General features: G+C 47.1%; 1 protein-coding gene across 1 annotated transcript; it reads right to left on the reverse strand.

Annotated features, from left to right (window-relative positions):
* Positions 1-1,761: 1,761 nt before the first annotated feature.
* Positions 1,762-24,838, reverse strand: LOC118095128 (proepiregulin). Its single transcript, XM_035136143.3, has 5 exons — positions 24,650-24,838; positions 9,819-9,905; positions 8,939-9,062; positions 6,487-6,636; positions 1,762-2,229 (listed from the first exon to the last, which is right to left on the reverse strand). The coding sequence occupies exons 1-5, from the start codon at positions 24,699-24,701 to the stop codon at positions 2,136-2,138; spliced, it is 507 nt and encodes a 168-aa protein (XP_034992034.2). The 5' UTR covers positions 24,702-24,838; the 3' UTR covers positions 1,762-2,135.
* Positions 24,839-25,133: the final 295 nt, after the last annotated feature.

Consider the following 25,133-nt stretch of genomic DNA (forward strand, 5'->3'; position numbering starts at 1 on the left):
CTGCATGCACGCAGTCCGGAAGCTACATAAACAGTATAGTGGAGGGGGAGTGGTCCCCTGTTGCTGCAACTGCTCCATAGAGCTCAGACCTGGGACTAGCTGCCTAGATGCTAGATTGGTGTGCGTAGGTCTCCAGGGCTGCGGAAGCGACCAAGTGTTACCTTTGACGATAAATACTTAGCTATGTGCCATGTGCATTCCTCTGGCTGGAAATCACCCTTGACACAATCCTTTACATGCCTGCTCAGAACAGAAGTAAGAGTGCGAGCCTAACCGTGCCTGTTCAGTCCTATTGAGGGAAGAGCTTCTTATTCCCAGGTTAAGTGGGTTTAGGATTTGCATATTTATGTCTGATTCAGTTCAGTGGTGCTTATCTCAGATGCACAGGGCAAAGGATTGCAGGCTGTGTCACGTGTAAGAATATAAGGGGCCGTATGATAGGGAACAGTCTCTCTTGTTTGACTCCCTTAATGCCCGGGTCTCCATAATTTGGTTCTCTCCCTACCCACCCGGTCACTGTTTCAATGTTTCCATAGGGAGGAAACTTATCTACTGTATCATCTCTACCCACTCTCCCCATGGAGCCCCATCAATTCCCATGACTTTCAGCACCAGCAATACACACGTGCAGTCCGACCTCTTTGCCCCAGAACTTCCTCCCTCTGGTCTTTCTGCTTGGAGGCTCCATCATCTCCATCACCATATCCCGGTACATCTCCACTTTCACACATCCAACTCCATCGCTCTCTGGTGTCCGAAGGTCTTCTGAGATTCCCCTTCCCATATGAACCTACCCGGACCCTTAGATCTTCTGAGGCCCTTCTTTGTGTCCCCTGCCCCACCCGAGGGGGACTTGGAGGGTCTGTGGAATATTCTGATAGTGTGGTCTGCCTGGCACCATACCTACAAACCTAGTGATGTTGAATGGCAGATTTTTGGTATTGGCCTTCGGCATTTTTGTGCTGTAAGCCTTTTTGTAACAGGTGACAAATCAGTCCGACGCATATTTTTATTCATTATGGTGATGATTATTCCTGGAACTGCTGCCCAGAATACTTGTGCCATGCCACCTCCCTCTTACTTCCTTCAGATTCAGAGTGTGGGCCTTCCTATGGTATATTTGATCACTGTATTCGGGGCCAGGAAGGATTTCTTTTCCTGCAGGAAAAACTGACTGGTCTTGCAAGTTTTCGCCTACCTCATAGCAACCGTCACAGCTTTTGGCAGAGAAGGCATTGGGTGGGATCCTGAGCTGACTGGGTACCCTGTTAAAGGGGTCCAGGAAGGGGTGTTTCTGACTCTCTGTCCACATGGCAGCTGATGGGTCATAACAAACTTCTCAATGTTCAGTCCTGGTGGGATTGTAAACCTGGCAAATGTCAGGGTCGACCCCCACCACCCTGCTTATCAACCAGCTGTCAGACATACCCAGTGCCTTGGCCAAAGCCTATGCACATCTGTAAGCAATAAAAGTTGTGGCCTATCTCAACCCTATACCAATGTCCTGAGTCTTATTCCTGACTGGCCCCACACCAGGCCGCGAGCGTCATGTGCCTGGAATGCAAACGCATGCTCTAACATCGAGCTCTGGGCCTTCCTCCTCCCTCTTGCAGTTGTGCATTGAAGAGGAAGCTTGGACGTAGGGAACAAGACGTCTTTCAAGGAAACTTCTCTGCCATTATTGGCTGAGAAAACCAGGCATGCTTTCAAGGAAGCCCAGCGTTTCCTGAACCAGAGTGTAAGAACCATGGTACGAATCAGTTAGAATGAATGGAAAGATTTAATCCTCAAACGAGTGTAGAGTTTCTTCAAGTGAACAGGATAGACACACAAAAAATTATGTCTTTCCAAAGTGGGTCACATACAAGCAGTGAGAAGATTACATTCTTTTATATATTATATATAACTATTTACACACAAAGGAACGCAAGACACCATGGCGTTACATTAACAGACATTGCACAGAAATAAGATAAAAAAATACAATACAAATAAAAACATTATTCATGTATATATAAAAAATGGAGTTTTTGACCTGATCCGCATCATTTTGAAATTTTGCTTTGGAACATAAATATTATTAATAAAATATTTAATAATAATATTAAATAAATGCCTTCTGGGATTCCCGGGATTCAGACATGAAGCAGCTTATTGTCTTTTTCCGTCTCTGTAGAAACTTCTTTATAGTTACTGCTTGCAGCAAGTCTCCTGCTTTTGTTCTGGTACCTGCGAAGATTAAAGGGGAAAGGAGCATCTTTAGAAAGTCAAAATACACTACAGGCAACCGGCTCCACCATGAAGTCCACCGAAATTATTGCTCTTCCAAGGCATCTTCCTTCAAGGTGGATCTGCCCACTGTCCAAGTCCACTGGCCTTCTGACTTAATTTGGAGACACTGGAGCACTCAATATCTGCTGCCATTGTTAACACAGATACACACACCATACCTGCCAAGTTGCTGTCAGAGAAATAAGGGACCGGGCCGGAAATAGCAGACCGGAAGTAGCGCTGCCGCCATTTTGGAACTGGGCGGAGCATGCTCAGAAGTGACTTTTGATGCTGCTTTGCCCAGTTCCAAAATGGCCGTCGCGCCAGAAGTCGCACTGCAGCCATTTTGGAACTGGGCAGAGCAGCATCAAAAGTCGCTTCTGAGCATGCTCCGCCCCATTCCAAAATGGCCGCCACGCCAGAATAAACCGGGGGAAAACAAAAAAATCGATTTTTTCAGCTAGGAACAGCTGGAAAAACAGGGATTTCCCAGGGAAAACGGGAGACTTGGCAGCTATGACACACACACACACGATCCTGTCCACACTTCTGCTTGTTCTCTGCGTAGAAAGCAAGGGTCGGATAGGTTTTCTGTTTGTCTCGTGCCTCTGAGGCATGGGGTTGAGAGTTATTTTGTTTGCCCCACCGCTTTCCCCGGGGAAAACCCCCCGCTTGCCGTTGAATTGGAACAAACGTCAACCCTCCGAAAAACTGATTGACTGATTGTTCTGATCCAGCAGAAAACAGAGGGTTTTCCTGAGGGAAAGTGGCAGGAAGTGTAGATTAGTCTCCTCCCCCCAGAGGCGGAGCTAGCTGCTCCAGCACGCAGAGTGGTGCACATGCTGTGCACCCAGGGGTGGGGCTAGCTGCTCGCGGGGGCAGGACGAGCGTCCCAGGGGGGCAGCGATGTCACCCTCCCTCAGGGATGACACCGGGGGCAGGCCGCACCTACTGCACCCCCTTCCTTCACCAGTGCTTCCCCCTTCCGCCCATGGTTATGCTAGTGCACAAGGTTTCTTTGGGTACAGTGTTTTAACTGATGTATATATGCATTCTTCTCAATGGCACCTTTCAAAAATAGTCCAGAAGTCATCTATTAAGTAATGGGCACAAACCTAAGAGCACCAGTCGACTACAGTCATACCTCAGTTTAAGTACGCTTCGGTTTGAGTACTTTCAATTTAAGTACTCCGTGGACCCGGCTGGAACGGATTAATCCACTTTCCATTACTTTCAATGGGAAGGTTTGCTTCAGGTTAAGTGCGCTTCAGGTTAAGTACAGTGGTACCTCGGTTTATGAACACAATTGGTTCTGGAAGTCTGTTCATAAACTGAAGCATTCATAAACTGAAGCGAACTTTCCCATTGAAAGTAATGGAAAGTGGATTAATCCGTTCCAGACGGGTCCGCGGAGTACTCAACCTGAAGCGTACTTAACCCGAAGCATGGGTGTAATTGGTTCCGGAAGTCTGTTCATAAACTGAAGCGCTCATAAACTGAAGCGAACTTTCCCATTGAAAGTAATGGAAAGTGGATTAATCTGTTCCAGACGGTCCGTGGAGTACTTAAACTGAAGCGTTCATAAACTGAAGCGAACTTTCCCATTGAAAGTAATGGAAAGTGGATTAATCCGTTCCAGATGGGTCCGCGGAGTACTCAACCTGAAGCGTACTTAACCCGAAGCATGGGTGTAATTGGTTCCGGAAGTCTGTTCATAAACTGAAGCGTTCATAAACTGAAGTGAACTTTCCCATTGAAAGTAATGGAAAGTAAATTAATCCGTTCCAGATGGGTCTGCGGTGTTCGTAAACCGAAAATTCGTAAACCGAGGTGTTCATAAACCGAGGTTCCACTGTACAGACTTCCGGAACCAATTGTGTACTTAAACCGAGGTACCACTGTAGTGAGATAAGATCGTTTGGACTCCCAAAATCTGGTGGGGAATTCAAATGGAGGAAATGTCGTAAACGTCCTCAGGGGGATTTTACTACGGCCGAGCGCTGTTGAAACTCTAGGTATAGAAGTGCCAACTTTTCATTGGTTCCCTCCCCCCCCCCGTTATTTAAACTGACTTTGCTCCAGTGCCTTTAATGACCTCTTGACATGCAGAGACTGAGCAGCTGAACTTTCCCCCATAATCTTATCTACCTACTGTAACAGGAAAGGTTTCGCCTCCTTAGTTTCTGCAGGCCGTGCTGCTGTTAAAGAGGTAGGACTGACTATCAGGGCTGAGATGAAAATCTCCGTTCAAGTGCTCAGCTGGTTATGTTTCAAAAGCGCAGAGATGAGTTGTTTTCCTACTAAGGGTGACGGCACATATTACAGAGCAACAAACCCAGGTTTTGTCGTGATTTGTACACTCCACACAAAGCTACTGTAACTCCCAGCTCCCGAACAAGTGCTGTCGGCATCCTCTGGGGCTGAAGTGTTGTGTTGGCAGCACAAAAGTGATCTCCCTGAGGCGTAAGCCTGGGCAGTGTGTCTAGAGGTCCTGGGTTGCCCAGACAACAAGTCCCTCCTCTCAGCCTCACCGATGTGCTCCAAAGAAAAACAGAGCAATACGTTTGGCACCAGCTTGGCTGGAGGAGTTGCCAGAAGGAGGCATACAAGGCACCATCCAAGCCAGGCATCCCCAAACTGCGGCCCTCCAGGTGTTTTGGCCTACAACTCCCATGATCCCTAGGTAACAGGACCAGTGGTCAGGGATGATGGGAATTGTAGTCCAAAACATCTGGAGGGCCGAAGTTTGGGGATGCCTGATCCAAGCGTTTTAGAGACTCCACTCCAGAAATGTTCAGGGTTTCCTTCTGAGCCTTTTCTTCTCCCAAAGATATCCCACAAGGCAGTGGAGGTTTAGGATCAGAGTTTTCCTTCTCCTACCCGTAGATGGGCTGCCTTCCCAGCCCCATCTGCCCCTCCTAAAAAGTGTGCCAATTACAAGATACAGTGGTGCCTCGCTTAACGAACGAAAGATGAAATTTTCGCTTAAAGAAAGGATTTTTCTAGCGGAGGTTGCCTTGCTAGACGAATTCGTTTTTACAAAAAATCCATCTAGCAAATCGCGGTTTCCCATAGGAATGCATTGAAATTCAATTAATGTGTTCCTATGGGCAAAATAATAATTCAAAAAAATTCAATGCATTCCTATGGGATTCGCTAGACGAATTTTTCGTTATAAGAATAGACCCGTGGAACGAATTAAATTCGTCTAGCGAGGCACCACTGTACATGTTTGCTGCCTTCACGTTCAAGATTTATTTGGTGTTTACCAACGTAGTGTTTCCCCGATACAGTGGTGCCTCGGGTTTCGTACGTCTCCATTGCTGAAAGTTTCGGTTTCCGAATGCTAGAAACCCGGAAATAAATGCTTCCCTTTTCGAACGCGTCTTGGAAGACGAACGGCTTCTGCTGCATTTATCTGTTGTTTTTCACCATTTCCTCTATTTGCAGACCACCCTTTGCGCCTTAGTTTTCGAACGTTTCGGAAGTCGAACGGTCTTCTGGGACAGATTACGTTCGAAAACCGAGGTACCACTGTATTGGGAACCACAACTCTCGGCAGCCCCTCCCCAGAACAGCCAATGGTCAGAAATGATGGGAAGCGCAGCTGCAGTTGTATCCTCGAAAGATCGCCTGCAAAATGTCCCAAAGGTCCTGGCATGGGTCAGCAACCTTTTTCAGCCGTGGGCCGGTCCGCCATCCCTCAGACCATGTGGTGGGCTGGACTATATTTTTTTTGGGGGGGGATGAATGAATTCCTATGCCCCACAAATAACCCAGAGATGCATTTTAAATAAAAGGACACATTCTACTCATGTAAAAACACCAGGCAGGCCCCACAAATAACCCAGAGATGCATTTTAAATACAAGCATGCACTCTACTCATGTAAAAACACCAGGCAAGCCCCACAAATAACCCAGGGATGCATTTTAAATAAAAGGGCACATTCTACTCATGTAAAAACACCAGGCAGGCCCCACAAATAACCCAGAGATGCATTTTAAATAAAAGGGCACATTCTACTCATGTAAAAACATGCTGATTCCCAGACCATCCGTGGGCTGGATTGAGAAGGCGATTGGGCCACATCCGGCCGCCGGGCCTTGGGTCCTGCAATTGCAACACAGCCTAGCTCCGAGGACTTTTGTACTCACAACTCTGGAATGCCTACAACCGAGGAAAAACAGAGCAGTCGAAGCAGAGGGAGGCTCACCATTTGTAGAAGTAGTAGATCACAACTGCAGCGGTGATGATGAAAAACAGAACCAGGAGAATGGTGAGCGCCAGGTATTCATTGCTCAGGGGCTGCTGGCTTGTCAAAGTGGAATGACCACACCGGTCGCCATAATAACCATCTTCACAGCTGTGGGGCGCAGGGGAGAGAGGGAGAGAGAGATCATATCAGACCTGTTGTGTATTTGGGTCCTCAAACACAGATTGCAAGCTGGAGAAGCCCCAGAACAGGAGAGGCTGCCCTGGTTGCTCCTTGAACCCCACCGGAACTCCGGTTCCTTAAACTGTCACCTGGGTGCATGTTTACACCTGCTTGCGGCACAACCAGTTTTCTAATTGGGTTGAAGCTGGTTTCTGGGTGAAAGGGTGTTAGGGAATCTGATATGCCTTAGAGCATGTTTCGTTTTGTTGAGCAAGAAACGGTAGTCCTAACTGGGACGTTGTGGTCAGTGCTGTTTTTCTAGAAAGAGAGGTGCCGGAACTCGCCAGAGCTCACTTTGATCTCTTATAATGGCAATGGTGCTCACCTGAGAGGTGCCAGAACTGAGTTCGAGCTTGAAAAAAAATGCCCTGGATGTGGTTATCTCTGTACCACAATACAAGAGGATTGAGTGGGGTACGTGAGCGTGTTATTAAACCTGATTTTAAGGTATCAGTGGACATTCCCCCCCCCTCTTAAATGCTTTGTCCCTGTGATATGCGAAAAGCTAAGATTAAAAGAAAATCTAACGTAATGTTTGCTTTTCACCCTACAAATCAAGATAGAACTTCACAGGCTTAAAAGCAGCACAATCTTGTTACAGTGGTACCTCGCAAGACGAAATTAATTCGTTCCGCAAGTCAATTCGTTTTGTGAAAAATTCGTCTTGCAAATCGCGGTTTCGCATAGGAATGCATTGAAATTTCTTTTTTTGCCCATAGGAACACATTAATTAAATTTCAATGCATTCCTATGGGAAACTGCGGTTCGCAAGACGAATTTTTCGCAAAATGAATTCATCTTGCAAGTCACCCATAGAATCGCAAGACGCATTCGTCTTGCGAGTTTTTCGTAGCGTGAGGCATTCGTCTTGCGAGGTACCACTGTATTTTAAAAGCCAGAGATTAGAACAGATTGACCATCTAAACCAGTGGTTCCCAAATTTGGAACCAGCTGCTTTTGGAATACAGTTCCCATCATCCCTGACCACTGGTCTCACTAGCTAGGGATGATAGGTGTTGTAGTCTAAAAACAGCTGGAGGTTTGGGAAACACTGATCTAAATGAAGGTGGGGGGAGTCGTGCTCAAACACTGAAATAATGTGTGCAGGGTTAATAACATAATAATGCAACAAGAGTCTGCTGGATCAGGTCAGTGGCTCATCTAGTCCAGCATCCTGTTCTCACAGAGGCCAATCAGATCCCCATGGGACCCCCACAAGAAGGACCTGGGTTCAACAGCCCTCTCCTGCAGTTTCCAGCAACCAGCTTCAGTGCCAGCTTCAGTCACCTGTACTGCTGCATCAATGAAATGGGCGCATCCCCTCCATGGGAAGTTAGTCTGCCTTCAGCCAACGAAAAGAAAGATCCAGCACAGAACCCGTAGGCCCCAACCTGTGCTTTGAATGGCAACCTGATCTGTAAAACTTAAGCAGGTGAAACTTTCACTTGGGATGAGGTGCATGGGCATACCCAGCATGGGGCAGGGGGGCAGCTGCCTCTGACTAGAAGCAGGGCAGCTGAAGAGGACAGGCAGGGACGCTGCCTGCTGTGCTCCGCCTCATACATGCAAATGAAGTGCCGTGGAGCATTGTGGGGCAGCACTTTCTGTGCTGTGCTCGCTGTGACTTGAAAGAGTGTGGGCTGAAGTTAGCCCAGGTCCAGGTCCAGGTTTCCTTCAACGGAGGCAGCTTCGCTGCTGCTGCCTCGATTTAGCCACTGCTGCCATTAAAGGAGCGGGCGAGGCAGGAGTGCAAGCGCGGGTGGCTCCGTGTGCTGCCTTGCAAACAGCCCCCTTTCCTCTGAGGGGTGTGGACGTTGACCATGCCTCCTGGGGGGATCCTGGCCATGTCATTGCCAGCTAGCCAATCGGGTGGCTGGGGTGTGTGGCTGGGGGTGTGGCTGGTGTGCCCCCCCTAGCTTTGATCCTGGGTACGCCCATGATGAGATGAACAAAGCATTGCCTCCTTAATTTCTGAGAGCCAAGCTGCTGCTATGGATGCAGGAGGAAGGAAAGGAAAGAAAGAAAACCACACTACCTATTTCAGGGACGGGAAATACAAGATACCACGGAGCTACAACTCCCAGCATGGCCAGCCGGTCAGGGATGATGGGAATTATAGTCCCACCACCTGGAGGGTCACAGCTTTCTCAGCCCTGCTCTGAATCAAGCGCTATGGAAAAAATCATTTACTGTATTGTTTTATTATCTTCTCCTGCATCATTCCACTTACGTGCAAGAGGGTGTACTCAAAGCCACGAGGTACTTGCAGTGCCCATTAATGCAGTAATTTTTCAAGGCAGAGCCGCATTCTGTGGTCTTCACTTCAGCGACACGGGGACTGTGTACTGTTCGAACTATAAGAAAGAAAGAAAGAAAGAAAGAAAGAAAGAAAGAAAGAAAGAAAGAAAGAAAGAAAGAAAGAAAGAAAGAAAGAAAGAAAGAAAGAAAGAAAGAAAGGTGTCATTTTATTTGACGAAGGACTCTGGGTCAGTGGTACTACATCTCCCTTGTAAAGACTCTCCAGGTGTCCCTATTTTCCAGGGACAGTCCCAGATTTACAGAAGCCACCCCAGTTCCTGATTTCATTCCAGAATGTCCCGCTTTTCCTTAAAGGTAAAAAGGTAAAGGGACCCCTGACTGTTAGGTCTAGTCGTGGACGACTTTGGGGTTGCGGCGCTCATCTCGCTTTATTGGCTGAGGGAGCTGGCGTACAGCTTCCGGGTCATGTGGCCAGCATGACTAAGCCGCTTCTGGCAAACCAGAGCAGCACATGGAAACACCGTTTACCTTCCCGCCGGAGCGGTACCTATTTATCTACTTGCACTTTGACGTGCTTTCGGACTGCTAGGTTGGCAGGAGCTGGGACAGAGCAACGGGAGCTCACCCCGTCGCGGGGATTCGTACCGCCGACCTTCTGATCGGCAAGCCCTAGGCTCTGTGGCTTAACCCACAGCGGACGTTCCTATTTCCATCAGAGAAATGTAAGAAGGTACAGAATAGGACATCTCTATTCCATACATTCATTTTAGCCAAACCAGCGGAGACGGAAGCCTGCAGGCATTCTGAAAAAGTTTTCGATATTTCATGAAGTGTCAGAGAATCCAACTCACTCAGAACTGTTGTGCAGTTGCCCGTTTCATTCCTTCCGCAGAGCGGTGTCACAGTTGTCCCAAGAACGGTTTGAAATAGGTGGAAGCCTGAAGAGAAAGAATGTGTCAGGTTGAAACAAACACACTAGGACAGGGGTTTCTTGAATCCCCCCCCAGCACATTAAAACAAGAACAACAACAGCGATCATTTTACCCTGCAGATGCTCATGCCATTCTGCTTCAGCCGAAAAAGGTGGCATAACTAGATCTTCCTTCAACCTGCCCTTAAAATGCCACCGCTATACCCAGCCCTGACTGAGAGCCGATTCACTCCTTATGTTGCTTGCAGGGCGTGCGTGTAGTGAAAGTGCAAAACAGAAACATCCCCCAGCCCGTTCCAAGTCCGGCTGAAAACATTTTGCTGCCCGAGGCAGCACGGCAAATGCTCTCCACCACCCAAGGTGCATAATACCCAAGGCTGGCCCAATTAAAATGCCACAAGCGCTTAAATATGAGAGTAAAAATACTGTAAAACTAAATTCAAAAGTAGCTATTTGCTGCCCAATCAGCTGCCTAAGGTTCAGCCTAATGGTAGGGCCGGCTCCATCTTTTTTGAGTTTTAGGCAGGGGACCATTTCCAGCCCAACCCGAGGATGCTTGGGACCTTCTGTATGAAAAGTGGAAATGCTACCTCCGAGCTATCACCCTGCCATCAGGATTACCTGGCGTGTGTCCGTTACACTTCCCCAGCGGCTTGCAAACATGCATTTTCATTTCATACTTGTTTGCTGCACATGTGCACAGTTACTGGGGCATCCCTGCCACGTAAAGTGTGTCTCACCATTGAAAAACATACTTGACAACATGTATCAACATTAATGCTGATTATATTTAATGGGACTTTGTGTAGCAGAATATTTTTGATCACCATCATTCCTATGTTGGGAATACACTCCTTGTTTTTCACATGATTCATATTGATAACTGGATGGATGGATGGATGGATGGATGGATAGATAGATGATAGATAGATAGATAGATAGATAGATAGATAGATAGATAGATAGATAGATAGATAGAGATATAGACGGACGGCTAGATGGATGGATGGACAAATAGATGGATGGATAGATGGACGGATGGGTGGACTTTTAGACAGACGGATAGACGGATGGATGCAGGGGCGTACGCAGGATCAAAATTAGGGGGGCAAGGGGCGGGGCCACAGTGGGAATGTGGGCGGGGCTACGTGGCCTGCGCCTCCCAGCTCTTCTGAGGAGGTGGCCCCAGGCTCCCGCTCCCGATGTGAAGCTCCAGAGGTGCGGGGGGGGGGACGTGCCTGTGGCTGCCTCTTCCGCTTACGCTCCCTGCTCCCGCTCCCACTTAGCACTCCTCCACTTACACTCCCCGCCTCTGGAGCTTCGCGCCGGGAGCGGGAGCCTTGGGTCCGCCACGCTGCGCCCCTCAGCCTTTTGCTTCTAGGGGGGGCAATTGCCCCCCTGCCTACGCCCATGGATGGATGGATGGACAGATGGAAGGATAGATAGATGATAGATAGATAGATAGATAGATAGATAGATAGATAGATAGATAAAGATGGATGGCTAGACGGATGGATGGAGGGACAGACGGATGGACGGATGGATGGAAGAATAGATAGATAGATGATAGATTGATAGATAGATAGATAGATAGATAGATAGATAGATAGATGATAGGTATAGATAGATAGATAGATAGATAGATAGATAGATAGATAGATAGAGAGATAGATAGGTGTCCTACGGGATACTTTAGCCATGTGAAAGAAGACCTGCGAATTTGCTATTATGAAAGAAAAGTTTTGTTTGCATTCTTAAAGATTATATGAGCTGCACAGTAATTATTATTTTAAACTGTGAGTCAACGCTGGCATGATTAAAAAAAAAACCATGCAAGACGTAGCAGGGAGATTACACGGAGGCTGAAAAGCGAAGCAAAGGCAGCTGTTAAATGAACAGGGATCTTCCGAGGGAATCCGCGTAATCGCTGGAAACAGTGACTCAGCAGCTGGAATGCTTTTTTTGCTGACTCAATGTGAGCCGCCACCCTGCAATTGAATGAGATACAGACACCACACAATACCAACAGTGGCTTGTGTGGGAGGCAATTCATTACAGGCCCAAGTGAGCGCAGCATGGAGTAATCCTTAGGGGACATAAGGGACATTCAGGGACGCCGCTGTTGCAGACAGATGTGCTGGTGGAAATGTTTTAGGGTAGAGGGGTGAGGAGGAGGGAAGATCCAGGGCACTGCTAGGTACCGTATGTGGAAGACAGGCCCCGGGGGCAGATTTGCATATGCTAATTTACAAATAATAAATTAATAAATAATGATAAATAAAGATCTTTTCCTCTCCACTCTGTGAGAAAAGCAACTAACAAATATGATAAATACTTGTAATAAACAATAATTTATATGGTTTTTTTTTAAAAAAGCAAGTTTTTTAAGGTTGACTTTCAAAGGGGGGGGGATCAAATTCTGCTGTCAGGGCTTAAATTTGATTTTAGGCCTTAATCTGCCTCGGAGCTCTTCTAATGCATAGGATAAAAACCATACATTTTCATAATTTGCCTCAGGTTAGGTGGCTGGAGTATCACCAATACCACACCTTGTAGTACCTCAGAGAAAGAAAGAATTGAGGCCTAATGATGCTTCTGAGAGAAACCAGGCCAAGGGGGGTGGCACATCCATACATTTAAGAGTGCTTAAATTTCAAGGGTTCCTATTCCCCTCACATTGCTACAATTCTCAGAGTAGTTTAACAATCAATTCCTCTTCATAGGGAACTCGGGGAATTGTAGCTTTCAGAGGGGAATAGGGGCCTCCTTACGACTTTCCTTGACAAACTAGAGCTCCCAGAATTCTTTGGGGGAAGCCATGGCGGTCTAAAGTGGTGTCATAGTGCTTTAAATGCACAGCATGGTGCCATAGCTGCCAAGTCTCCTGTTTTCCCCGGGAAACCCCCGTTTTTCCAGCTGTCCCAAGCCAAAAAAACAGATTTTTTTTGTTTCCCCCCCCCGGTTTATTCTGGCACGGCGGCCATTTTGGAACTGGGCGGAGCATGCTCAGAAGCGACTTTTGATGCTGCTCTGCCCAGTTCCAAAATGGCCGCCGTGCTACTTCCGGTATGCTACTTCCGGTCTGGTCCCTTATTTTTCAGAGAGGAACTTGGCAGGTATGCATGGTGCGAATGTGGCCGCAGAAACTGAAGCTCATCCCACTCGAACGACAAGTTCCTTTCCTTGGGCAATTGCAACCAAGCAAGTAGTAAATGAAAACTCCCAAGTCCAAGGGGAGCTTGCTGCAAAGATTTTGCTGTCCCCCCCCCAACATCCTACCCTGTTTCTCCTATTTTAAGACGTAGTCATAAAATAAGCCATAGCAGGATTTTTAAGCATTCAAGGAATATAAGCCATAACCCAAAAATAAGACATAGTGATAGGCGCAGCAGCAATGCCGGCCACGGCAGGAGGAGGAGGAGGAAAAAAATAAGACATCCCCTGAAAATAAGCCATGGTGTGTTTTTTTCAGGAAAAATAAATATAAGATGGTGTCTTATTTTCGGAGAAACACAGCAATCGCCAACTCCTTCCCAATGAAGTCCCGGTGACGTCAGTGAGAGGGCAAAGGAGATTCCCTGTACGGATAAAGTTATGTGCGTTGCAGAGCAGAAGCAACAAGCCGTTCCTTTAATCATTACCCTTTGGGGAGTTTCACACACCCGAGTCTCTTTGCTCTCGAGTGCCTCTCAAACGGATCAGCCCAAGAACCGAAGAAGGTGGGGCGATGTTTGCATTAATACGGCTGCCTGGGTTATTAAACAAATACTGTTATCTGCTCCTTTATAGGCGAGATGCTGCCTATTTCCTAATGCCTTACTGGAATGCTATGGTTATTGTCATTGCTGGGCTGGCGGAATGTTAGTGTGCAATGCACATTCCTGCTTTACAGGAAAGTTAGCATTGCTCCGCATCGCAAGCTGCCCCAGAAGGCAAGCCTGGTTCCTCACAGGCGGCTTGATGAAGGGAAAATATGCACCTCAAAAGGGATAGATTTTCCACTCTTGTCAAGATCCGATGACACTCAAAGCCAAGTCTTTGGACAGAGGTTGCACGAAAAGGGCCAGAACCATAGCTGCCAAGTCTCCCGTTTCCCCCGGGAAATCTACGTTTCCCCCAGCTGTTCCTAGCTGGAAAAACGGATTTTTTTGTTTTTTTTCTCGGTTTATTCTGGCGCGGTGGCCATTTTGGAACTGGGCAAAGCAGCATCAAAAGTCACTTCTGAGCATGCTCCGCCCAGTTCCAAAATGGCGGCAGCGCCACTTCCGGTCTGCTATTTCCGGCCCGGTCCCTTTTTTCTCTGACAGCAACTTGGCAGGTATGGCCAGAACCCTTCAGAACACTGGCTGCTTAGTTCAAACAATAATAATAATAATAATAATAATAATAATAATAATAATAATAATAATAATAATATATTATTTATTATTTATACCCCACCCATCTGGCTGGGTTTCCCCAGCCACTCTGGGCGGCTTCCAACAGAAAAATAAAACACAATAATTTATTAAACCTTTAAAGCCTCCCTGAACAGGGCTGCCTTCAGATGTCTTCTAAAAGTCTGGTAGTTGTTTTCCTCTTTGACATCTGTTGGGAGGGCGTTCCACAGGGCAGGCGCCACCACCGAGAAGGCCCTCTGCCTAGTTCCCTGCAACTTGGCTTCTTGCAATGAGGGAACCGCCAGAAGGCCCTCGGTGCTGGACCTCAGTGTCCGGGCAGAATGATGGAGGTAGAGACGCTCCTTCAGGTATACTGGACCGAGGCCATTTAGGGCTTTAAAGGTCAGCACCAACACTTTGAATTGTGCTCGGAAATGTACTGGGAGCCAATGTAGATCTTTCAAGACCGGTGTTATGTGGTCTCGGCGGCCGCTCCCAGTCACCAGTCTAGCTGCCGCATTCTGGATTAGTTGCAGTTTCCGGGTCATCTTCAAAGGTAGCCCCACGTAGAGCGCATTGCAGTAGTCCAAGCGGGAGATAACTAGAGCATGCCAGTGTGGGATTGGGCCTCACCCCATCGCACTGCCTGCTCTCTTCAGGGTCGCTAGATGACAGCAATCTCCTCTCTACACTACAGTCATACCTGGGTTTAAGTACGCTTCGGTATGAGTACTTTCAGTTGAAGTACTCTGCGGACCCGTCTGGAAAGGATTAATCCACTTTCCATTACTTTCAATGGGAAAGTTCGCTTCAGGTTAAGTACAGACTTCCGGAACCAATTGTGTACTTAAACTGAGGTACCACTGTACTCTTAAATCAGAGATGGAGAAACTTATGGCTCTCCATATGTTGTTGGACTCTTGAATTCCCATCAGCCCTAGCCAGTGCCCCCAATAGTAAGGGACCATGGGAGTCGAGCAACATTGCTTCCCTCCCCCTGTCTTAAAGACACTGGAGCTTTCACAATATCTAGACCTGGCGATGCTGTGCAATGTCACTCTGTTGCCTTTGTTCATAGTCGCGCCCCCCCCCATTATTTTCTTGGGACCCTGCCTCTTTATCTGCTGCATCTGACGCCATTGCTTGCTCTGTCCCTTTCGTTCAGCTCTCATCTTTCTGTTATTTATTCCTTGGGTATTCTAGCTTTTGAGAGCTCCTCTCGAGCAGATTTCCCTCCTTAACCTGCCACAAAAAGTTCCTCCTTCTAAGGGACCTGGGCCAGGTTTTAATCTCAACAAATGACTTTTCTGTCCCTCAACGAAGTTGCGCGAAGACGACGGCTCTCCAGTCGCCAGGATTTTTGTTCGTTGAGAAGTTGGGGTGTTTGTGGGCAACACACCAGCTCAAATACTCCGCAAACAAGGCTGCAGTGTTTCACAAGGCAATGAAACAGCAGAGACTCTTATGCTAACGGCATCCCATACACAACTTTCTTCGGACAGCATGAGAGTGTTCCCTTGTGACTAAGCACCAGGTACATTTCCAAGTAGCAATTGTGACCACAGAAGTCCATAATGGGTTGGATCCATGACCGGTTTCATGTTAATAATATTTATACAGTATACTGCTTGATCGTAAGAAAACCTTTCAGTGGTTTACAAGAGGTGATGACCAAGCTTGATCAGCTACCACTGGGGATGGGTGAGTTGGAGAGTTTCATGTATTGAGTGCATGTAGACAATTAGAGTCAGACCCAGGTGGTGCTGTGGGCTAAACCACTGAGCCTAGGGCTTGCTGATCAGAAGGTCGGCGGTTCGAATCCCTGTGACGGGGTGAGCTCCCGTTGCTTGGTCCCAGCTCCTGCCAACCTAGCAGTTTGAAAGCACATCAAAATGCAAGTAGGTAAATAGGAACCGCTACAGCGGGAAGGTAAACGGCGTTTCCATGTGCTGCTCTGGTTCTCCAGAAGCAGCTTTGTCATGCTGGCCACATGACCTGGAAGCTATACGCCGGCTCCCTCGGCCAATAATGCGAGATGAGCGCGCAACGCCAGAGTCGGTCACGACTGGGCCTAATGGTCAGGGGTCCCTTTACCTTTACCTAGAAGCATGAGGGAGGACTCGCCATGCTTTGCAGAACCCAAAGCTTGCAGAAAAATAAACACAAAACCGTTTTGGGGGAGGAGTCCCTAAGGGGGCACTCACCACCCCTCCAAAGACCCACACTTATGAGGGCTGGACGTGCCCAGTGGACGCAGAATGATGAATGTCTGCTGTGGTTGGGCAAATGGAAAAGCATTTTCCGTCAGGGCCCACCTGTACCCAACAATGACTGTTACAGTATACACCTCCATATGGTAGCTGGAGGTTCTGCCTTCTGGTGTGAATAAAAAGTCTTCATAAAGAGGATATGTCCCTGGAATTCTATCATTATCACCAGTGCTTTTTTTCTTTTCTTTTTTAAAAAAAGTTTAGGGGTACTCCCATTTTGACTCAAGAAAATCACCATTTTATAGTTCAAATCGGGGGAAATAAATGCAGTAAATGGAACAAAAGTACAAAGATTCACAAAATGCTTAGGGGTATGCGTACCCCTGCGTACCCCCGCCCCAGAAAAAAGCACTGCTTTTTACCATTTAGTCATGTTGTGTGTGTGTGTGTGCACGCGCGCGCACACACACACACACACATGCGCACAAGCAATATTTGTGATGCAAATGTTACTCATAAACATTTGAACCAAGTCGGTAAAACTACTCTGGAGCAGGTGGCTTTCGAACTGTAGCTCCCGTCAATAATTGCTCCATTTATTTGTTCCACCCACATCCTTCCCCTCCTCCTAAAGCAGCCCAGTTCAGGAAGCAATAAAACAGTAAAAAGAAGAAAAAACCACCTGAAAAACAGTTCCAATACGGGTGCAGACTGGGCATGATGATCTATCCAAAAGGCTTGTTGAAAGAGGGTGTTCTTCAAACAACGGAGACGGCACTTGAGGCTGAGCACACAGGACATTAGCCACGATCCTTAGGTAGCCTATAACTTCTTGAGAAATACTGCTGTTTGATGCGTATCCACGCCAAAACCAACTTCCATCCAATTCGAAAATGGAAGCTGAGGTGTGTTCAGAGAACCATTGCATGCATGGCAGTTTAGTTGAATTTGAGTTTGACGCAGGGGAATGTGCATTGGGCGAAGACACCTGTGGTCTTCTGCGGTGTGACGATGCACAACAGGGGAAACTGACCTTGCCTCATTTCAACCCACAAATGTGTACATAGCCTTAGAAAAGAACGCAAGCGGGCACATTGCTCCTCCTTTCCTTTCTGCTCCCGACAACTGACGCTGCCATGTTTACACTCGCAAAGGATTGGTCCTGGGGTGGCCAATGTGGTGCCCATGGGCACACATGTGCCCACAGAGTAATTCCACTGTATCCACATCCCCACCAGTTCTTTAGGTTTTAGGCTTGAAGGAAGCATTCTCTCATAGCCAATTGAGCAGACTGTGCTGCGTGCTCGGTTGTGGGGTGTGTTAGCATGGTTCTCAGGGCGAGTTTCTCCAGTTTGCAAAGGTTGGCGACCCCCGCGTTCCCTTCCTTGGCTGAAACTTCTGAATGGGTTAAGAAAAAGCGTGGCAGCTGAAGTTATTTGGACACAGAATCCAGGAAATAGGATTCAATAGGCCAGAAGCTCACCCACTCTTTGCCAAGAGAGCTTGTTGCATGAGGAGACTGATACACCAAGTGTGGCAGCCTACATTTTATTTACAGTGGTACCTCGGTTTATGAACACAATTGGTTCCGGAAGTCTGTTCATAAACCGAAGCGTTCATAAACTGAAGTGAACTTTCCCATTGAAAGTAATGGAAAGTGGATTAATGTGTTCCAGACGGGTCCGCGGACTACTCAACCTGAAGCGGACTTAACCCGAAGCATGGGTGTAATTGGTTCCAGAAGTCTGTTCATAAACTGAAGCATTCATAAACTGAAGTGAACTTTCCCATTAAAAGTAATGGAAAGTGAATTAATCCGTTCCAGATGGGTCCACGGCGTTTGTAAACCGAAAATTCGTAAACCGAGGTGTTCATAAACCAAGGTTCCACTGTATTTACTTATTTATATCCTGCCTTACCTCCAAGGAACTCAAGATGGCATACTTGGTTCTCCCTCTCCCCATTTTCTCTTCACAATCACAACAACCCTGTGAGGTAGGTTAGGCTGAGAGGCATTGAATGGCCCAGAGGGGGGTCACCCAGGAAGTTTCATGGCTGAGTGGGGACACCCTTGTGTTTCCTTCCTTCCTGTATATATTTCATGTGTCAGCTCAGAGATTTGCTGCGCAATGGCTGAAACGCAAGGCGGCTGAGAATTAACCGGCCAGGCATTTAAAAAAGAAAAAAAAAGGGGGGGGGACAACAGAAACTGAGCAGCTCCTGTTGAAATGGACTTGGCAAATGAAAAAAGACCTGCCCTGTAATTAGGAGGTGCAACTGAGTGGCTGAGTTTCCTTGAGAAAAGCTCAGAATCACTAGGCAGAGGGTGGCTGGCAATGCAACTCTGGGCAACACCTGAGCCACCGAACGACTCAATTAACAAATCCCCTGCCAAAAACAAACAAGAAAAAAACAACAAAGAGGGAAGAGGTGTAGGCCTACCTATGAAATTTCTGTTCCTGACACATCACCGCAACATCCAGCAGAACCGCAACTTCCCCAACTGATGTGACACCAAACTGCAGCAAGGTTGCGAAATTGGCTTTGAGCTTCTCCAGTAAAGGACCACACAATCCCAGGGCATGATAAATCTGTTAGCTTTGCAGGTGCTCCCGACAAATGTCAGAAACACCTTCATGCCACAGCTTGTTTGCAGCATTCTAGCATGGCCAAGAGTTGGCTATTCAAGGAGAGGCTGGCTTGGGATTTTTTTTTTTAAGGACTTTATTTGGTTTTCCAAATTACAATTTTACAGAGAGATATCAAACATAAATCATAAAAACAGGATTCCGAGGAATCTCCTGGACTTCCATCCTTCCCTTTGTGGGTCCTGTTATTTATCCTTTCCTTCTGCATCTTTTATGATCGTCCAAATCTTTTACACCTCCATTGCACCCAGAATTTACCCATAAACTAAAAGTGATATCCCAATCCTAAAAAAGCCAATGCAATTCTGGGCTGCATCAATAAGAGTATAGCATCTAGATCTAGGGAAGTAATAGTACCACTGTATTCTGCTCTGGTCAGACCTCACCTGGAGTACTGTGTCCAGTTCTGGGCACCACAGTTCAAGAAGGATACTGACAAGCTGGAACGTGTCCAGAAGAGGGCAACCAAAATGGCCAAAGGCCTGGAAACGATGCCTTATGAGGAATGGCTTAGGGAGCTGGTTTAGTTTAGCCTGGAGAAGAGAAGGTTACGGGGTGATATGATAGCCATGTTCAAATATATAAAAGGATGTCATATAGAGGAGGGTGAAAGGTTGTTTTCTGCTGCTCCAGAGAAGTGGACACGGAGCAATGGATTCAAACTACAAGAAAGAAGATTCCACCTAAACATTAGACAGAACTTCCTGACAGTAAGAGCTGTTCGGCAGTGGAATTTGCTACCAAGGAGTGTGGTGGAGTCTCCTTCTTTGGAGGTCTTTAAGCAGAGGCTTGACCGGCATATGTCAAGAATGCTTTGATGGTGTTTCCTGCTTGGCAGGGGGTTGGACTGGATGGCCCTTGTGGTCTCTTCCAATTCTATGATTCTATGATTCTATGAATCCTACTCATGGTTTTTCACTGCTTACAATGGTCTTTAAGATAAGTTATAGATTTTTTCCCATTCGTTATTAGAATTTTGGTCTTCCTGAGGCTGGCTTGGTTATCAATGGACATTAAAGGGGAAGAAGCAGGCAGGTTTGAACCATGCCGCGATGGGAACCCTGAGCGCATTGCTTCCTTTTCTCCCATATGAGATAATGGTTGGCATTCACCCCTATGGAGACAAGGGGAGCAAGGGAGAATCAGTGCCATTCATTAGCCACGGTGATGGGGAACCTGCCTTGCACCATAAGCAGGTCACAATGTGCCTTACTGGTCCCCGCTTAGAGAAATCCCCCTAAGGCAGGGTTACATGTCCAGAAACTAGGGGCACCGGCAGTTTCTGCATCTCCCATGGCTCCTTACTACAGATAAGTCCCACCTCCCTGCATGCACCATCCCTCATAAGTGCAGGCACATTGCTAATCAGAGCTAACGACTATGGGCACGATCCAGCAGAAAGTTCTCTTTCACACTTTGAAAGAAATGGGCACCAACCGAGGAATCGCATGTATTAAGTGGGAATTTACGTGCATCAGGGCTTCGCCAAATAGGTAGGCCATGCAGCGGTTCCTGCAAGTATAGACAGATCTGGGAATTGGAATGCGTTAACATTCAGCCGAGAGAGAATTCGATCTTCTGCACTCCGTCAAACTTCCCCAAGAGCAGAACAGCAAACTTTCGGAGAAGAGAATGTGAATTGCATTCCAGAATTCAGATATATGAGGCGGACTCCCTACCCCACACCCCTTTGCCTTCCCCCTTTGCTTTATTTATTACCGGAATAACAAAGTTCGGGAGTCAGTTCAGCCTCACACCTTTCTGGGTGTAATTTAAGACGGGGTCATATATATAGGCAACTCCCCGTTTGCATGGTGGTTGCAGACACCTCGGTCCACCCCAGCCATCGTTCTGCCCTTAGAGTGATGTTTTAAGGTAAAGGTAAAGGACCCCTGACAGTTAAGTCCAGTTGCGAACGACTCTGAGGTTGTGGCACTCATCTCGCTTTGCAGGCCGAGGGAGCCAACATTTGTTCGCAGACAGTTTTTCCAGGTCATGTGGCCAGCATGACTAAGCCGGTTCTGATGAAACCAGAGCAGCGCACGGAAACGCCATTTACCTTCCCGCCGGAGTGGTACCTATTTATCTACTTGCAGTTTGACGTGCTTTCGAACTGCTAGGTGGGCAGGAGCAGGGACCCCCGTCGCGGGGATTTGAACCGCCAACCTTCCGATCGGCAAGCTCAGTGGTTTAGACCACAGCGCCACTCGCTGTGATGTTTTAGTGGCATCTTTATGATGTTTCCAGGTCACTTCCAGGTTCTGCAGTGTACGCATGTGCGCGATCACGCACATATCGCTCACCCCTAAAACAGGAGTTGTCTGTGTGTATGCATGTTAGTACTTGAGTTTGATTTTCTTTTGCATAGTTATTTAGTCTTTTTTCTTACATCTATGGAGTTTGTTTTGTGTTATTTCTTATTTTATTTATTAAATTTGTATGCAGCCCTTCATCCAAAGATCTCAGGGCAGTTCACAGCATAAAAATACAAGAAAAAAAACCAACAAACCAAAATTACATAATAAAAACCAAACTGACCAAACGTTGCTGTCAAATGAACTTTGGGGGGTTTTTTTCTTCATTTTGCCAATGCATGGCTTTCAGAGTACGTTTTAATGCTCTATAAACTCCTATTTCCCTAAATAAATCTAACCAATTAAACATGCTAATCTACCGGTGTGTCTTTCTGCTCACAAAGATTAACACCGCTGTCAAAGATTAACAGCACAGCAATCATGACAAGGCAGCCAAAGGTCTTGTACCTTTGGACCAAAATGATCGAGCCCATGAAATCAGCATGATCTCAGCAAGTGAGATATTTAGAGTAGAAACGCCGCGCAAGAAAAGAGCATTTCTTGGAACAGAAATGTCACCTTTGTCCAACTGTAAGGATCCAGTGACTTGACCCAAATCATCTGGCACCCTGGATATCTCTCTCCCTCTTCCTCACTTCTGGGACAGACCCACTGGGAATATTCTAGCAACAGGCTGAAATCCCTGTCCATACTTTTGGGGATTATTTATATATATATATATAATATGTTTATTAAGGTTTTTTCCAGCAGATAAGAAACATTTAAAAAAACAAAAAAGTAAAACATACAAAACACAAAAAATACAACAATACAAAAAATATATATTCAAACTTATAACCCTTATTACCAATCTAAGGACTTCCTCATTCCTCCTCCTTCTGCGATTCTTTGCACATCTTCAGTGGTAAACTCTAAATCTTATATACTTTCTAGTTCTTGCTTTAATTTTACCTTGTTCTATATCTTTTGCATCTTAACCTTTTATATTCTATCCATATCTCCCTTCTTAATTAATTTATCATCAATTTCTAACAATACTTATTATACACCATTGTATTACCTACAACCTCTATTTTTATCTCCCTCACTTTCACTAATTCTAATCTGTTATATGCTGATTCTTTAAGTAAATTTTAAATTCATACTTTTGGGGATTAGTCTTGTTGAACGCAGTGGGATTTCGGAGTAAGCATGCTTAGAGGGTTAGGAATTTCTCTTGACCGTCTTTCATACTGTTAGTGAGTGGGTTGTTTGTCCAGTTACGCCGTGTTCGCTCCACCTTGGATGGTGTCACAGCTCTTCGGCCCAAGCATATTGCCACTTGAGGTCGCTTTGAGCTGCAGCTGACACAACCTGCCGTCTCCAGGTTGGGTACCTGCCGCACATTGTATGTGGGGCTGCCTTTGAAAACAGTCCCCTCAAAGCCCCCCATGGAAGTGAAGAGCAGACGGAGGAGAACGTCGCTGCTGTGCCATAACACAACAGTCATCGTGGTAAAGCACGGGGGGGCTTTTTCTGTCTGGAGGGCCGCAATCCCTTCAGAACAATCTCCCGAGGGCCACTTGCCAGCGACGGGCAAAAGCGAGTTGAGCAATTACGGTAAGTTTCCCCTTGAGACAGTAGGCAAACTTCTACACACAAAATCCTCTCTGTTCTCCGTTCGGATGAGCTAGAGGCATCGCCAAAATTCAAGGACATGTTCCAGTCAGGCAAAAATGTTTGGAGGGTGTGAAGCTGAGGCCAGTGAGGGGGTGTGTGTGACCCGGGGAGAGTTTCAAGGGCCAAATAGAAAGGCACTGAGGGCTTCATTAATTCTGTCTTGTAATTCTGACCTGTCAGATTCTACAGGTGAAACTCGGAAAATCAGAATATCGACGAAAAGTGCATTTATTTCAGTAAGGCAACTTATTATTATTTTTTCTTTTTCTTTTAATTCTTACAAATGCTTTCTTTTGGAAATTCCGCGGTAATAAAACAAATAGTTACCATACTACAAAAATAAACACTGCTGTTACATTTCATTAATTACATTCCATTTATAATTGACCTGCCTAACGACAAATAATTACAATCACAACAAATAAAGGCTTGGCATATCTTGCTTTGCATGTCATGCATCTATCTCATATATTGGTTTCACCTTTTAAGTCGCATTACTGAAATAAATGCACTTTTTGACAATATTCTAATTTCCCGAGTACTGTGTCCTCATCCACCCCACCCTTTATTCCCATGGGACTTGCACGAGGGTGGGGGGAGTCCTACAGCAGATTGCAATCCTTCCGTTGGAGCTGCAGGGATAGCAACTTGAATAAAATATTCGAGGGGCCCAGGTAAGCTCCGCCCCGCATAATTGATCACAAGCCACAGCACACACACACACCATTTGAATGGCAATTGGGGGGGGGGGGTCAGGGACTCCCTCAAATATTTTAGGGGTGTGTGTGAAGGGACCTTGACCCCTAGGAGTTTGGCTCCATTGCCAAGCTGTGAGTTTCCCATGCTACCTGCTACAGAATGAAAACATGAGCCCTGCCTGCAGGATCAGGCCAGGGGCGCATCCTGCTTTCACAGCCGCCAGAAGACAGATTTCCATTGAGAAGAATCTGCATTTTTCTTTAGCCAACCCACTCTTGGATTTGTAAGATAGGCAACCTGTCAAACGCACACCCCAATAATTCCGGTCCAAGAAGCAACACACCCTGCCAATCTTCTTTTGTCAGGACTTGTGAGCCATGAAAAAAAAAAAGACCGCAGGTAGAAATTCATCAGCAAAAACGTCTTTCTCTTTCTCTCTCTCTCTCTCTCTCTTCTCCCCCATCCCGCCCACCCTCCACTGCGCTCTTTCGCCGTGATGAGAGACGGGAAGCTTCACCTGAGGAATGACAGCTCTCCTCTCACCCCACCCCAGCTGTCAAACCCCAACGAGGAAAAGAGAGGGCTTCCTCCTGCAAGCCGTCGAGAAAGGCAGCGGGAGAGCGGAAAGCCAGCAGAGACGCGCAGCTCCCCGGCTGAGCTTCCTCCCACGCCGAGCCCGTCGGGGAAGCTGGGAGAAAACCGAACGGCCCGACGGCAGAGCCAGATCTCCTTCGACGGCGCGTCGCTTTGGGAAGGAAGGAGCCACCACCCCACATTCTCCCTCTCTCTGCTAGACGGTGCAGCCCTGGAGCCAAAGCAGGTCGGGAGCGCGCAGACTTACCCAAAAGTAGAAGGGCACCTTCGACGGTTTGGGAGCTGCAGCTGCTTGCCATCCTGTTCGAGCCTGTGCGTGGCGGGTTGCCGTCCGAAGGTGAAGGATGCGCAGGCGGCTATGTTGTACAGGCAGGTGGCGCGGAGCTGCTGAGACCGTCCGAAGAGAGACCTCGCCTCCTTTCTTCCCGGCAGGCGTTCCCTCGGGTTTTTATACCTTCCCTCAGTGGGTGCGGACGCGGAGCGGAAGCTGGCCCGAGGCTCATTGCCTCTGAAATTTCCCCAGTGATGAAATCGGAGGCCGGAGGTGGGGGAGCCTCCGTCGCCTACCTGGCTGCCGCTTCTTTCTCGCCACCTGCCTGGGCGCAGCGGACAGAGAATTACGCGCGTCGCTGGGCGCGTTTGCTTCCAGAGGGAGCTTCTTAGGCGCGCGGGGAGCCGCGAGGAGGAAGCAGAACCTACTTATACAGACGCAGTACAGCTTGCTGGACGGC

The sequence above is a fragment of the Zootoca vivipara genome, chromosome 12, assembly GCF_965207765.1.
Source record: "Zootoca vivipara chromosome 12, rZooViv2.hap1.1, whole genome shotgun sequence".
NCBI lineage: Eukaryota > Metazoa > Chordata > Lepidosauria > Squamata > Lacertidae > Zootoca > Zootoca vivipara.